The following is a 17,157-nucleotide window of genomic DNA, read 5'->3' on the forward strand; positions in this document are numbered from 1 at the left end:
TCTATCAGTGCAAAGAGAAAAGAGCCAACATTGGAATGTTTCAAAATGCACCACATAGGCCTAACGCTGCAAAGTGGGGTTCGTTAAAGCACGCTTTCACTGGCATTTCTCATTAACGCTGTCAGGATAGAAACATGGCTTCCTCAAACAGTAAAAATACAAAAGAACCAATGATTGGGGGGGGGGGGGGGGAACCACCTTAAACTGCAAACAGAATTCCAGACTGCAAAACAAACAGCCAATTCTCTGGCCCCTCACTCTCAGCCAGACCATGAGCCCCAGAGCTAGACAATGAAGGGAAACTACATAATCATAACATGCTTTAGGATTTGGGGGCTCATAATTTACCTTTTCCTCTACAGTTTGTAGAGTTTGTGGCCAATATTTAGTAAATAACGTGCTCGCTGACAAATGGTTGTCAGCACGACATTTTATCATTGGCTCGTGTTAGAAATAGGTAGATAGTTCATCATTTCCTACCTCAATACAAAGCGGACACTCAAACGCTTGAGCTCAATGCAAATACTTAACCCCCCCACCCCGACAAAACAAAATGCTAGCAAGAGGAAATCATCCTACTCAACTGACCAGATGTCCAGCACAAATGTAAAAATACTTTTAAAATAAACTCATATGAAGAGGGCCCCTCTTTTAGCTCCTTCTGTGGATCATTGCGTTAAATTATATTTGGAATTAAATTATGTTTGGAAAAGTGTTCCCACCCCCAAGATAATTGGTACAAAACCAAATGGAAAAATGCAGTCACTCCCTATTCTGGTATACGTGTTTCCACTATGATACACAATGGATGATTACAGATCATTTAAATTTAATCTTAATCTAATCATAATCTATATATTTGTATTATACAAGATTTTTTCCACATGTGTACTGTGGGACCTTTTTCTGTGTGTGTCACTCAGTGTGGGAGCTAGTGTTTACAACTATACTGTGCCCCGCTGGAAGAGCAGTCAGTGGAGAGCTGCACTCAGGCTACTCTACCTCTCTCATTTTTAGATTTTTAGATTTATTTTCTATTTTAATTTCACATCTTTTTCCTTTGGAATTTCTCCAAGTTTGTGTGTATTTGTGTGTATTTGGTCAGGCAGTAAACCTTAACCAGTTCAGCACTGGGCTTTCTCCAACATTCCTCTAATATGGTGCTAGTTCAAATGTGTATGGAATTGTATGTAATTACAAGAGAATTAGGTACTCATTAATGTTCACCAAGTCAGAACAGGAAGGAGACAGCAGGAAACAAGAGATTACCTTCCACGTAGCTGCATTCCGTCTGAAATATGCAAACATTCGCGTGAACCAGTTGTATATCTCGTTTAGTGTTAGCTGTTTTTCCGGTGACTCAAGTATCGCCTGGGAAAAAAGAGACACACACACAGACAGAGACACACACACACACAAATGCTGATAAGCAACCATTCATTTTCCACTTCCGTTTGAAACCCCAATTTAAACAAAGGGAGATGGGGGTTGTGTGTTCGGGCCACGTTCCCTTAATGGAGCATGTAAAGAAGCCCTGTGTTGATCAGCTCCCAACTACCGTCTGCTTTGTTTACCCAATACATTCTGTGCGGCCTCATGCAAATGCTCCGATTTGAATACACCCTTTTCCGCTTAGCAGCCAGAACAAGTAAAAACTATTTCGCTGGGGCCAGATTACAGCACGCCAATTATCCCCCAGCCCAGATTAATGCTCGCGCGATGGCAGATTAGCAGGCTGCCTCCGATAATTGACTGGGCATCTTAAAGACGCCTCAGCCCCGCTGTTGTGTGAAATGAATTTCGTAATAATCACATTGGCTGTAATGCTTCATCAAAAGCAATTGTTATATATGAAGGGTTTCTTTCCCCCTCCTCCCCACACTCTGCTCTCCGACTGCTGAGGACCCTTGCGCTCATTTGCTGATAGTTAATCTTGCGTCGCAGGGCTAAATTGTATTTGAAATTTAACAGGGTAGTCTGGTGGTGAAAGCACGAGAAAAAAGTAAAATAAATAAAGAAATAAATAAAAGCACAGTTTGTATCCATGCTGGATATTTAGGCCGCCTTTCGATGCATGAATGCAACTGTCTTCGACGAGGCATGAATGTGTCTTGGGGGTTCTTACCTGTCGTATTAACGATGCGTACGTGAATGGAGGACGGACATCCGTGTTCATGTAGAACTCTTTGTTTTGGCCGATGTCTGTTAAAGAGCAGAACAAACATAAGTTCACACGACACAAGCCAGACGTGCTTTAATGCCCCCCGCCCCAACAAAACAGGAAAGAGCCAAGTGGAATACACATCTGGAAGCAGACTGAGCGATATTAGAGCTGAAGAGATAATCAAGGATCATCTGCTGAGAGCTACAAACCCTTGTGAAATGCTCGGGGGGTGGGGGGGTTAAGGGAGACAGAGAGAGCTACCTGGGGAGAGCGGCATGTTGTACTTGTCTGAGTAGCGCCTGCGGACGGGCCCCACGCCATGTAAACTGGTGGGGGTGATGACCGAGTGGGCCTGGGAGAGAGGCGTGAGCGGAGCTGTGGGCGTGGTGGGCGTCTGCGGCAGGCTGAGGGGTGGCGACGCTTCAGGCGCCGTCTTGGACAGAGTAGCGTTGGAAACCAGGTTGAGCTGCAGAGTGGAAAAAAGGGGCAGATCATCAGCGGGTCCGCAGGCGTGGAGTGGGGCGCAGCATGTGACGGTGCCGAACAACCCGGGGAGCGCCAATTTACGAACGGCGGTAAAGCCGCTGAGTCCTGGGTGACTTCTGCCCTCTGTTCTCTCCATTCCCTTCATCTTTCCAGGAGCAACCAAAACACCTCGACTTGAATTGCTGACTCTCCATCGCTCTCTCTGATTCGGGCCAGTGTTGGGGCCACAAGTCGTTTTTCTGGCTGACAGCACTGCTTTCCCACCCCTGAGAGGCCCCTAATAAGCCCAAGACAGAGAGGCCAAACTAGACTAATTACAGGCTGCAGTTATATTAAAAGGACTCTAATTAGGGGCTACTTGTGGAGGTGATACCATGATTAAATGCCATGTCTAAGCGACCCTACTCAGCAAGAACCAGGCTGGCAAACCGTGAGTCTGAAATGTATCGGAGAAGGAGCGGAAACAAAAGGACAGGCGGGGGTATTAGTAACTAATGGCTATAAGGTAAACTCATTAAGTAGTAAGCTCTGGGTGCTACGGTGGATTCCCCCAGCAGCTGTGCTGGATTCTTCCAATGCTCCTCTTTCACTGGAGTGGCAAAATACACGCCTGACCCAGTGCTCCTGGTATTAATGTGTGCATTTGCGAGTGTGGAAGCTAATAATACACATTTCCCTCACCAAATTGTTCTAATTGCTCATTTGCCAAAGGAGGCCACGGGTTTGATCACTGTGAGGTCTACAGTGAGGGAAGAGGAGGCATCAACAACACGAAAAGGAGACAGAAACTCAGCAGAAGGCAGAAAAGGGCAGAAGGCAACAGATTTTTTGGATGTCGGGCTACGACTGACTGGGTACAGATGAATGAAATGTCAAGGCCGTCAGCTGCTCTGGAGGCATCAGATGTCCAATTTTGTGCGCTAATGTTTCTGCCGTCACTAGGAGGTGAAGCAGGTGAATGCCGGCTGACGCCGTTTAACGTGTAACCCTCCCCAAAGCCTCCGCTCAGCACACAGATACAGCACAGCCTGGACATTTACCACACAGCCTATTAACAGCCGCTGACAAAGGACTCATCCGTGACGTGGTAGTATATCTGATCTGTTTTGTTTTTTAATATATATATATATATTTTATGTTTCTTTTGACAGATTAATGGGCTTTTCTGTGCTTGTACTAATTTACAATATTCTATATGTGGAAAAGGTGCATAAAGAGTATTTTGTGTAAATGAAGGCATAATATTTGACATAATATTTGACATGGACATATGCCCAGAAATTACACTTGACAGTATACATATGTAACAGTTACATACAATGATGACGTACGTAATGACAAACCCACTATATGCACACTGTTGTATAATAAACATGTGTACACATACGTGCACATGCCTACACACGCTCACACACACAGAGCAGTGTTGGTTAGCTTTGTTTCATCCATGTTCCCCGGTCATAAATGGCGAGGAGCCTCCACAATAGGCCAGACAGACGTGTAATGTGCTGCCCTTTGTTTCCTCTGCCATTTGGGCCCTTTCCAGCACACCAGGAAAAAAAAAAAAAAACAGACTTCAGACAGAAATTAATTAAATGGTAATTGGTGATCTAATTATACTGGCTTTGACTCACCAAGCTGCTGAAGAAATAAACAAAACGAACAGAAAGGAGGAGAAAAGGCCCGGCGTAATTATGGACAGTGAAAAGGTCAGATTTCTGACAAGCATGCTTAGCGACACTCTTAGTGGTAAACATAGTTGCAGTAGCACCCGGATAAACAGGCTTAGTCCGAGGCGATTCCATCCTTAATATTCATGAATTGCTGATAAATAAGCAGCTGCTTTTTGGAATGACAGTGATGTGCAAGAATAATAAAATGCGACTGCCCCCCCCCCAAAACCCATCTAATCTTTAAACTAATGTACAGCTGAAAAAAGAAAAAAAAAACATCTGCAGAATGAAATATTTTTCCACACACAAACTGAAGCAGCAACGCTCCTTAAACATGCTTGTTCTCAAGCTAAAATTCAAGTGTGGAATACACATCTGTTCTGTGCAGTTCTCCTTATATATTTCCCTAACTGTCTGACGAGAGGCATCTCCTGTGTAATGCAGTAACACCCTTGACTGTGCAGCGTCACCCTACTTTTCTAGACACAGGCCCTACATCCCTTAAGGGATATGTGAGCAAGATATCAATGCTGTCCATGTCCAAGAACACATCATATACACAAAAGATCCTGTGTAATGTTGCTACTGTCCAGTGATCTCTGGCCACTGTGTTTTGACTCTTCAGCCCTGCGGCTTGCCAGGAGAGGAAGACCACCGTGCTGTAAATAAATGATTACAGTGCGAAACATGACTGGGAAGGAGACCAGGGGCCTGCAGCAGTTCATTCATTACAGAGCTTTGCAAGTTCCTGCGTTCACTGGATACGAGCAACAAAACTGATGACTGTACAAAATGTCATCGCACAGCAAGAGTTCGTTCAGCAAACATGCCTGTGCAGTACTTCACAGAAGTCTAATTTCACCAATTATGGTAGTGCTATTTTCATAAGACCCTCAGAAGAAAAACCAAACAAACAAACAAACACAAACAAAACCAAACAAAAACAATGGTTGCCATCTAGGCTGTAAATTCAGAGCTGTTCAGCATCAACCTGTCACTTTCAAAACGATGGTGCGATGGAGAAAACACGTAAAGGCACATTTATTTTACAATTAAATATAGACGATCAAGATGATGCGGTGAGAGAACAGGGAGAGAACAGTGCTACTCACTGGCTGTGGGGTGGGTTTGGGCTCGGTGGACTTGACGTGTAGGTGAGTCATCATAGCTTGCAGACGTTCTTTGTCTTTCGCTAACTTTAATGAACAAGAGAAGGAAGAAGGGACATGAGAGAGGCACAAATGAGCAACACTGCACAACCCATTCTGCAAAAACAGCCAATTCTCATTTCATTTCAGTTTCGATCCTTCTCTTTAAAGGAGGATGAAGATGCGTCATAAAATTACACATTCAGGACTTAGACTGCTCTTGAACCTGAGACAGCTCACCCAAAGGAGCCCTCCACCAAAATTTTTCTTTGATTTCCCTTTCTCTCTCTCTCTCTCTCTCTCTCTCTCTCTCTCTCTCTGTGTGTGTGTGTGTGTGTGTGTCCTATATTAAGGCGTTATGCACAGTCAGGGGATGAGTCTGTTAACTTCATCTGTCTCTCTCTTTCTCGCTCTGAAACAGAAACAAAGCAAGGCACGCCCTGTAAACACACAAACTTTTTTTCTGCTTAAGGTTTCAACCACTCCCCCCACCCCCCCACCCCCCGTGTGCTAAACACACACATAAAGCCCCACTGTTGTTTGTACTGCAACCGTTTGAGCGGGCTATGATGTTGGGCAGGTGTGGGTAAACAGATGCGTACAGTAGATTAACATGCAGAAGAATTAAACAATTGTTCCCTTTATGTGCTCTCTTCATGTTCACCACAATGCCTGGCTGGGGGTTCAGGACGAGCTAGGTGTGGAGCGCTACACTGCTCTTAAATCTTTTGAGAGGCATAGCTTTGCTTGTCCTTGCTAATCTCCTCTAATGGAACGCCATGGTGGAAACATCACCACCTTTCCCCTGAATACATGCATAACTAATATCCTTATGCATATACATTAGGTGCCATTATGCCTGTTAGCACTAAAACCACTCAATGCATGTATTAATCAGAAGTTTTTCCCCTATGAAAATGCATGAAAAGTGTGTTTTTCCATAAAAAGGAGCAATATTAACACCATTTGTCGATCGATATGCAGAACGATGTGGAGAACGCCTGCTGTTGTTGCTCTCTCCATGTCGCACGGAATGTTTTATTGTGGTGCCAAATAGTTAAAAGTCGTAAATGACTTTAAAACCCAGTAAAATTCAAAATGTAATTATCTTCTGGACTAAGGCCTCGGGCGCTCCATATATCTTTGGGCTGGCTGTCATGCATACATAACACATTTTTAATGACCGGTTACTCACAAATGTACAAAATAATTTCATTTTTATTCCCCCCGCCTCCCTTCCCCCCATCTTTTAGCCAGTGGTCAGAGGAAGAGAGACAGAAAGAGAGAGAATGAGGAGAGGAACTGGTCATACTGGTGTTGATGGGGGGCAGAGAGGGAAGATGGAGTGAAGGGAGACAGCCTTGAGAAAGAGACAGAGGAAAGAGGAGATGTTACCTGCAGTTCCAGCTGCTGGACGACTTGCATCTGTACCCGACACTGGGCTGTACTCCGGTCGTCCAACGCGTGTTCGTTATTCAGATGTCTACAGGGAGAGAGGGAAAGCGAGGGGGAGACGGGATTCATTTTAGCACCGTATTTTACAGCCCTCTATTAAGCATTTGATAAAACTTTCATGGTAAAATATCGAATTACATTATCTGTGTGTTCTGCGGGGCAGTCATTTATCTCTCCATGTTGGAAAAATGAAAATGGACTCGAGGTATACACATACTAAAATGATAAAAAAAATATATATATTTTTTAAAGTAAATAAAGCCATGACCACGTCCAAAAACATCAACTCTCCAAACACATTTGAGAGTGCCGTGAATGAACCTTACCCCTAACATGAAACGGAAACACTCAGGAATAAAAATGCATGAATATTTCATAAGGTGGCTATATCTGCAGAAACCTAGGAGTGAGTTAGGTTCTAAAAAATTACTTCGGAATTTCAGGTGAAAACGTGACTTTTGAATCACGCTGGTGTGTACTCCGGGAACCCGTTTCTTTCCCTTTCAAAAGGCAAAATGGATTCTTGTTATTTTCAGCAGCTTTCTGGGTTAATTGTGTCATGGAGATGAAGAGGTCCCAAATGAAGCAAGGAGAAGAAGCCAAAGGACAACAAGGAGAAGAGAGATGGAATCTGTCATAAACGTGAATTATGAATATAATTATGCGTGACTATTTTATACTGCCAAGATCCTCTTCTCCAGCCACCTCTCACTACGTTTATAACTAATCTAAATAAGTAGCTGGCTCCAGTGAGTCTTTCCCGTTCCTTCTTTATTTTGTGGTGATTTATATAATATGGAGGAGATAAGGTTTTTCGCCAGTAAAGGAAATATGATTGGAGGATTTTTATCAGCCTCTGTATGAATTACGGGTTTGGAAAATGCTTATGCAGGGGCATTTCATTAATCATTTAATCATAAGCCGAGCAGGATGTTTGAACCGATTTCACAAATACCCTTTCATTTCGCCACTTCATTATGGCCGCTAATGGATCCAATATATTATATATATCATAAATTACATCGCGTCGGTGCTGACCATGTAGGTCAGTGTCAGCAGTCGGGGGCCGGTGGAGCTGAGCAGGGGCGTCGGCGGAGAGAGGAGCTGCGGCCCAGGCGCCAGGACCACCATCATCTTCGCAGACACACCTATTCCTTGCCTCCGTAAATAAAATGAAAAACCCTCTGGCTGAGAGGGACAGTCCTCTCGGTGATGGCTGACTATATATCTACACGCAGGCGGCGACGTGCCGGTGGTGGCCCGTTCCGTCATTTGTACTACGCAGGAAGCGGGGGCGACACAGACACAGGCGTTAGGGAAGTTGACAGGACGCATATACAGGACTGAGGTCCTTACGAGTATGAGGCCTGGTCCATCTTCAGCGGAAATGACTAAAACGATAGCGGACGGCTGTCACACCTTTCACATAAATGGGTCTGCCTGTAACTATAATAGTGTATACTTTTTTTTTTTTTCCTCCATATAACGTGTGTGTCTTATAAAGAGAGTGTTGTGGATTTCAAATAGATATCTAAAGTTGTAAACTACAGATATAAACAAGGTCAGATTTTTTATCTTAAAATGGCACTGCTGAAGTGGGAGAGTATTGAGGGAGAAAGAGAGATCAAGGAAACGCTTCCAAGCATGGAGCAAGAAGCCCGCCCCAAAAGAGAGATGGGCCGAGACTGCCCCGGGATTTTCAATGAACACCGGCCTACGTGACATGCCTCAGAATTTCCCGTTCACGGAACCCGAAGAGAACCTCTCTCCTCCCTTTCATCTTTTGTTATGCTGGATGAATCCCCCCTCCCCCCTCCTTTCCTTCTAATGACATGTAGAGTAAGAGTGCATAATTAATAGGAAATGAAATATTCAAATGGCCCTTAATGCAGCCTCTTGGAAGAGTGTCTGGACATGAGGGGGTCTGGCTCAGTGAGGGAGCTGACATCGGGAGAGGCTATGAGTGCTGGCATGTGTCACTTTGTGAACTTCAAGCAAAGGCCATTTTAAAAGCTTCCTGGCAGGATGACAGTCTCTAATGTAAATTGCCACAATAAAACAAGTTAAATAGACACTGCTCAAACAGTCAGCATTTTACATGTCATTGGAACGGCCTGTCCCCTTGCTCCGGGTTTAATGATACACTGGGAGTCTGATGGCACACGTCACACCAAGGGAACAGCTATCAAAAAATCACCAGGCAAACTTATGAAGACTTATATTGTTTATTGTTCCCAACTGACAGAGATACGTTTGCTTGAGTAAATATGTTCACAAGAGAAAATAGCATCAATCATGCAGCACGTTATTTTTTATTTTTTTTAAATATAGCGTGTGTCATCAAGACAAATAAATTTATGTTATTTAGTGCTAATGTTTGTCCTTAACTGCTTTTTTTTCCTCATATGCGTAAATATATGCTTTAGCCTTCAGGGTAAGAGGACCCAGACACTTTCTGCATATTATAATGTGTATTGACTATAGCTGATTTTAAGCAAACAGGGTACTCTGTGATAAATGGTTATACTCTAGTTCTGAAGTCAACATACATTTATGGAAATTTGAATAGCTCTCAAATGGGAAACTGATGCTCTCTGTTTGTTTCTGATAAATAACTGCTAACATTTAAACATTAACCAGTGATATTTTTCAATCACATACCAAAAATCAATTCCCATTTTTCCAAATGTGTACTTCTTTATAAGGTTCAATATATTGATGCCAGATATATATGGTTACAGTGTCACATGGAGACACAAATGATTACAGTGTCAGACGTAGACACATGTAGGGTGACTTTGTTTCACATGTGACACTGGCCATGGCCAGTTTGCTGCAGGGGTCAACTTTTGAATCTGACAGAAGCTGCCACCACCTCGTATGTCTGCTTACACATGCACACCAGGCCGCACAAATCTGAGTGCGCCACGGCTTTGCCTGCCTTTACCAGCCTCGCTCTAGCAAAGGCCACGGGAGTTCCTGTGAGTTCCCAACCCCTGAAAAATTGCTCACGCTGTTCCTCCAAATGTGCCACCTCCCCCACCGCTCCCCTCCAATCCCCTCCGCCAAACGCCAATTAGACTTACCTCCTCCTTATTTATTGAGATAGCACGAATAGGTATGTCATCTTTTCTTTCAAAGGGAGAATAAATAACCGCCGGGTTTAAAACAACACCGTGGCCTGGTGCTGGTTGTTGCTGTTGGCATGGGCCGTGGAGGTCTGCTCCACGTTAGCGTGCTGCTTCACCCTTTACCGCTGCTCTACGCCACTTCTGCTGACTATACGCTTCTGCCTTGCCCCCATCACCCCACACGCAACCCCCCCCCCCCCCCCCCCCCCAAGCCCCCCGCTCAAAGGAGTTCTTTCAGGGCCCCTTATCATCCCAACTGATTTACTCTTTGTTATTTTCCTTTGCCGGTTTTATTTGCGAGTCTTCCGGCCCGTCGAGCAGAGGACTGGGGGAGCGGCATGTGGGAACGCTTAACGGCAGCGAGCGCTAACACCTTCCCCACGCCGGGCGAACCTTCGCCCCGCCTGGGCTTAAACAAAGGCACCTTTTGTGGAGCCTCTCCAAATGTTTTCTTAACATGTTCCAAGCAGTTTAGGGCAGGCAAGTAAAGTAAACAAGATGTTGCCATGATAAAAACACTTGTAAAAACATTGCGGAGTGCACTCCGGCAATTTTTTAAGGAGAGGGACCTTTTCTTCTCTCTACTTTCCTTCGCTAAGCTCAGGGATGCTAATTCCACTCATTTTTGTAAACACAACGACGGCGCAGTGGGTGAAGCCAGAGCGGGAAGAAAAAAGGGAGAGAGGGATTGAATGAGACACTCCCAAACCCCGAAGCATGCACTAACGGAGGAGAAGCGGGCGGAGCGCTTTCCTGTTTAGATATCAGCTGCGCGGGGTGCCAAACCAACGGGCCATTTCCCTCGCAGCCTGAGAGAGTGCGAACACTCTCGTTAACACTCGCTTCCACAGGTAAACAGAAAGGCAGAGACAGATTACGCTGTTTACGACAATTACACCGTTATCTGCAAGAAGCGATGTGGAAAGGCGTTAGCAGCGCCTCTGCATTTTCTCTCTGGCAACTCTTTAAATGAACTGCGCCAAGATACACAGCAGGTCTGAAACGCAAGCAAAAACTCAGAAAAGTGGTGTGGAGGGTGAAACCAGAGAAAAAAAACTCTCTTTTCTATCGTTCTTTCTATCATTATGTCTTTCTCCCCCTCTGTCTCCATGGGCCTCTCAGCTCTGTGTGTTTTAGTCTGAGTCCAGGATAATGGAACAGTGTCAGATCTTGTTTAGAGTGGGTCTAATCTGGCTCGACACACACTCATTGATCTGCTGCCATGCTGTCCATGTTCTCATCGTCTCCGCGGCCATGGCAGGGCTGTGCGTTGGACTACGCACACACACGCCCCCCAAACCCCCACCCCCACCCCCCCAACCACCACCACACACGCAGGAGGTTAAGGGAATCCAGGTCTTCCCCAAAGGTACTTTGACCTATCGGTCTGGTTGCTGCACAACAGCCGGCTTTGAGCGGAGGAGGCATCGCTCGCTGTCGAGCTTCCAGTTCCAGCCACTGACGGTGGAGGTCATCCCCCTCTGCACAGGCACATCAGAAATTTCCCTTGCTAAAAATCCCAGCCACTGATGTGAATGCTCTCACGCTCCTATGCGCATGTGGACAGTGGGAGGGGTCATGGTGGAGCATGCCTGAAGCAGGCGTGCTCAGGCTGAGCGCCTTGTGCACGCATAGAAGGCAAGAAGCAGAGCTAGCTGGCAGGGGTGACTCAGACAGTGTTAGGAGCTGAACTTCCAAACCGATGGATTCTTGTCCTGCTCGCCTGGTAACCAGCATAAAGCTTTCTGTAACATGTAATTATACACAAAACCCAATTCACCTACAGTACAAGAGCCATAATATTAATGCAAATGTCTGTTGAACCGAAACACAGGAGCATCATGTGACAGACGTGATGCCCAAGTTACCAGGGTTTTCTCTGTGAGGAATGGGGAAAAAAAAGAAAGAAAAATAAAAACAGTCAACGATTTCACAAAAAAATAAGATGGAACAACACAGTAGAGAAAGAGGAAGGAATGCCCGTCTTGCTGTCCGCAGAGGGAAAGACAAGGGCAAACCTGCTGGGCTCTCGCAGTGAGACCTGCTGCTGATAAACACCCCCACCCCCCGTGCTTGTTTGGGACAGGCTGGCAGAAATCACCATGGGAACAGCACTTACCACAGGTATTAGAGGGCCCTTAGGAGCCCAAAGGAGCAGGCGCAGCAGAGATGGAGCAGATAGTGCACGTGGCGAGCCTCCGCTTGGCACCTACGCCAGAGAGCTCCACCTGTGGTGTGGCTGAATTGCTAAAGGGGGCGGGGGGGCACTAAGACACAACGTATGAGGGAAGGGTGGGCCTGGCTTCACCTTCATGAGGGCAGAAGAGTGGGAGTGTTTGTATGTCTGTGTATGTGTGTGTGTGTGTGTGTGTGTGTAAGACTTACTTGAGGAAGGACTGGAAATCCTCAAATACCGCTTCACATCCTGGCCATTTACACACGCCGTGTGCATAGAGTGGATGGCTATGGTGTGAGTGGTCCTCCAACACTGAACTACAGGAAGGAGTGAGACAGAGAAACAAACACATTAATATCAATAACATACACACTGGGCTTATATAGAGCTCGCAGTACAATACGGCTCTGTTTTTATTAATGGCTTTACCCTTGAGAGTGGGTTATTCATCTCCATAACAATGTCATTTAATGCCACATTGATGTCTCATTCCCACAATATATCTATATACATAAACCACATGAAACAAAAGACACATTTGTCTGCTGTCAGAGGCCCTGCTTAGAGATCCACAGCTCTACCCGTCACCCCCGTGCACCCTCTGACCTTTGGGGGAAGTGGGTGATCAGCGCGTACATGTGACCTCTACTTCCCCCTCAGGTAGGGCAGTCAGCCTAACAAACACACGGGGCTGCCCTGTGCTTGCCAGTCGGAATGTGCTGTGATTGGGTGCCAGAGAGACACGGGAGAGTCCCGTCCAGCCCAGCGCGGCGAGCGGCATTACCGGCGTTCCCATCGTCCACCCGGAAAGACGGGTCTTTCCCATAACAGGTAGCTCTCAGATCCAGCTGGCCGTCTCCCCACCAAGTGTAAACACACTCCACCTGCTATCAGTTAATCCGGATGCTGAGAGACGCTGACTGGCCCAGCTAGGTTGTGGGGGTCATGGCGAGGCTTTGACGGGGAAGTCCACTACATCCACTCTTCTGGAATTTCAGCAGTCTGTTTGTACCATTTGTGTAATCTCTGTTTTACAAAGCGTTCTTCTCAGGGATTCTGGTGTTGATGCAATTACAGAACAATAGCTTGAGCTGCGCGCTTAGACTCGGCCGCGAGCTGCTAGCTTATTGGTGGCTATTAGGCATGGAGCCCAGTTCACAAAGTACGCTAACATCAATAATAATCCAAGAACGATAAACAATCAAGGACCACAATAAGCAATAGAGCAAACCGCTTGATTGAACCTGCTGAAGGACACTCAGCACTGTTAGACCCATTCAAGAGCTAATCCTAACCCTAACTAAAAGCCAGCCCACACCTCACCCCACAAACAGCGGGTTGAGTGTGGAGACCACCGAGGCCAGGTGGACTGCCACAGGGGAGCGAACATGTGATGGCAGCAGGCAGCTGAGTGCTAGTGAAACCTGGGGTCATCACCTACATGGCTACCACATGTGTCCGCCATCGGTGGAACAACGTGTGCCTTTAGAATGAGGATCAGACCCCCATTCTAAGGCCAACTAGATCCCTTCACTGGCCACATAGTGGCCCAGTGTTAAAGGACAGGTCACATTCTATCGCTCCTTTTAGTTTTTTTGTTGTAGGTCAACACCTTCTTTTTTTTTTTTTGTGCACGCTGAGATTGTGAGATGGGAGCAGAAAAGAAATATTATTGAAGTATTATTATTACACGTATTGTGTCACTCCATATAACATGTTTATAATTACATTTGAAATAAAAAAAAAAGTACTCTGTGGCAACATACCAATATGGGAATGATTAAAAATGAATTTTTTAAATGTGGCTTTGTTTGGGCTACAATAAATATGTCAATTTTCATATTAAAATCTCATTTGTAAGTAGGGTTATGGCTCACGTGAGTTGGCAAGGGGTTGTCACACTTTTTTGGGTATAATTACTCACTTACGACTTCACATGGTAAATAACAAACGATAATTGTGCCACAATTAGGAAGCAGTGAGCCATTTATGAATATGGTTAACATACATTTTTTTTTCTTCCCAGAAGACAGAAATATCCTTTCTTTTTTTTTTTGAAAATTCAATTATGAATTATGCATACGCATTAAGACCTCTGTTTTGATACTGCTAATAAATAGATGGGGTAAGATCTATTATAATGACTTTTTAACAAGAACAAGCAAAGCTCCTTGCTGGAGAACGTTGTGCTAATTTTTAATTTAAGAGACACCCTCGTTTTTATAATAATTCCTTTGCAAGCAGGCATGTTGCTTAATTCAGTATTAATAAGATACTGAACAGTGGAACGCTTGGGGTTTTGAGAGAGGCAAACGATGACAGAAGTGACTCTTTTTAACCACTGGGTGACTAAATAATGGTAAATGCCAAATTTTACAGAGCGGTACATTAGGGTAATAAGGGACTGAGAAAGTCGGGGGTTGGGGGGGTGGGGGGAGATTTCTACCAGTGGTGACCTCATTCCAGTCCAGCACTACACTAAAAACAGTACTTGAGATGCCTTGACTGTTAAATTTCATCTCATCTCTTCAGCAGTCCTATCGTAGTTTGGCAGCTCTGGAGAGAGGAAGGCAACCTCCAATGACCTTTTTCACGGCTGTGTGGGAAAGTGCATCATCTTCGTGCTTACGTGGAGGGTGAAACTCATTAAAAGTGAGACAGTCCTTAGACTACATCCTTAAGCTCCTGTTACACGGCTAAGTGCACGACAAACATTTTAGCCGTGCGCATACCACAATCGTCTAAAATGCTTTTATGTAAGCGAATGCCGTTGTCATATTTCATTCGGTTATGATTCAGTATTGCGGTATACAACCATGGAAAGCTGGGGGTGGGCTATGACCGTTATACTGAATATGCAAAATTCAGGACTCAAGCATAGCAGTTGGCTGGCAGTCACAACAGTGTGCCTATATCGGGTCACCTCCCCTCGCCAAGATGGGTACAAATGGAGTACCAAAAGTCATACTCTCGTACCGGAAGAGGAACACTTTTCAGTCACAACAGAATTTCTATCATCTGTATTGGGGGGGAGGCCCTTCCAAATTATGATTTAATTATCATCTTTAGAGTGAAAGATCAATTAAACAGGAGAGAGTGGGAGACCATAGAGAGGAGGGGAGCCATATTTGATTATTTATTGCTTTAACAAACTCCCATGAGCCTAGCCCTCCAGATGCATACTGGGAAGGAAAAGAAAGGGGGAGCAATCCAAAAAGAGTGGCACTTTGTCTCTCGTTCCTTCCTCTCTTTCCCTTCCGCCAGGCAAGTTCAGTCCAAGGAAGTGGTGTCAGTCTGCCTTCTGAATCCTCCTCTTTTTCCTGGACACCCCCCACCCCCCACCCCCCACCCAAATAAGATAATCACCAGCACAGGTTTGCGGCAGTTCAAATAGCTGTTCTCCCCTTATCACCGCGGTGATGGGTCAGATGCGCCGGCACACGGAAGGCTTTTATCATATTTGGGTGCATGCGAGCACCTCGTCTCTGCAGCCGGCACCGGTGGGAGAGGAGGCAAGGCGGCTAAAAGCGGGGGCGGGCCCAGGCCGATTGGGTTTCCTCCCCTCTCCTTTAAGACAGAAGAATGAAGCCAGCAGGCAATGCCCGCGAATGCACTTAAGGTTTTAGTTGCAGGCGTCGCAGCGGCTGGCCGGGGTTCTCTCGTATGACACATGAACCTGACTACACGGTACTTAAAGGCCAGGAGGAAAGCGATCCGGCACGGCGTGGGGGAGCAGGTCCATCAGCGGCGCGCCGGCAGGCTGTGCCCTGGTGTGAGAAGACTCTCGCGAGAAGGAGGGAGAGACGAAAAAATAAAAACAACAACAAAAAAACATCAAACGTTTGTGGAGGTCCAAGATAAAAATTAAAAGAGAGAGAGAGAGAGAGAGAGAGAGAGAAGACGTTTTCTGTTCGTGCCAGGGTCTTCGCTGTCACACTTCTCCTGGATTCGTGCAAAGCGTGGAGCTAACTAATGGAAATCAGTGTTCGAAGCTGAACCAGACAGAATAATCAGTGCGCATTATTGAATCGCTCAGCGTGAACTTGCAAAGCTCGGGTGACAGAACACGAGAGCGGCGCGCTATTAATATGGTCTCTTTAATTTGCCTTTGTTTTTGTTGTGGTAATGACTTACGCGGTTTGATACGGTTAATTCCATCTTTGAAGGTGTCTGCTTGGAACAGCTGTAGCGGTACAGAGAAAGAGGGAGAGAGCGAGAGAGCGCATATGAGACAGAGAGAGTAGGGAGCGATTACCTGCTCGCTCTTATGACAGATCTGAGACGCTCACTGCATATTCAGCCCACAGACTGCCTTCTTCTCTCTGCCTTGTGCTAAACTGCTGTTGACGTCTTCTTTAATCTCAGAAGGGGGGTGGGGGGTGCGCGGGAGAGTGAGAGGGATGTGCGATCGCTCCTGTCTTCACGAATGTTTCAAGGGATGCTAAGCTTGTAGAGCTCCTTTTTACCCCTTAACTGTAACGCTGCGATCTGATATGGTAGACAGCTTGTTGTTTGTGTACTTGTGAACTTTGAGGTAGCACATTGATGGAGTGAAAGGGAAAGCCACTAGTATTGATGAACCCAGCTGAACCCGAAACTGGCCAGTCAACATTTCTGCCTGCATGATCAGAATTTCCTGTTTGAACTGAATGCACCTGCTGAAACCAAAAACACTACCACATTCATTCTGAAAAATGTCTGAAAGGTCTACGGAAGCGACGGGACTAAACAAGCCGATGGCTGAAAAGTGTTGCTGAAATGACGCTCGTTTGATATTTCCACAAAAAGCCCAAAAGGCTTTAAAAACAAAAGGGGTATCCAGTGAAATGTTTACTTTGGTTTCATGCTCCCTTCGTCATTTCCTTCCATGCTGGATTACCTTCGTTTGGTTTCGCTCGTTTCAGAGTACGACATTTTTGTGTTA

General features: G+C 45.5%; 1 protein-coding gene across 7 annotated transcripts in view; it reads right to left on the reverse strand.

Moving 5' to 3' along the window:
* Nucleotides 1–17,157, reverse strand: part of foxp1b (forkhead box P1b) — a 135,117-nt gene that overhangs the window by 7,244 nt on the left and 110,716 nt on the right. For all 7 annotated transcript variants that reach the window (XM_035524652.1, XM_035524649.1, XM_035524655.1 and 4 more), the window contains 6 exons: nt 12,443–12,550; nt 6,867–6,954; nt 5,436–5,519; nt 2,426–2,630; nt 2,126–2,202; nt 1,270–1,371 (listed from right to left, as the gene is read on the reverse strand). In XM_035524652.1, coding sequence (XP_035380545.1) covers nt 1,270–1,371; nt 2,126–2,202; nt 2,426–2,630; nt 5,436–5,519; nt 6,867–6,954; nt 12,443–12,550 — 664 coding nt within the window. The remainder of the gene's footprint in view (nt 1–1,269; nt 1,372–2,125; nt 2,203–2,425; nt 2,631–5,435; nt 5,520–6,866; nt 6,955–12,442; nt 12,551–17,157) is intronic.

This window comes from Electrophorus electricus, chromosome 3 (genome assembly GCF_013358815.1).
Source record: "Electrophorus electricus isolate fEleEle1 chromosome 3, fEleEle1.pri, whole genome shotgun sequence".
Classification (NCBI taxonomy): domain Eukaryota; kingdom Metazoa; phylum Chordata; class Actinopteri; order Gymnotiformes; family Gymnotidae; genus Electrophorus; species Electrophorus electricus.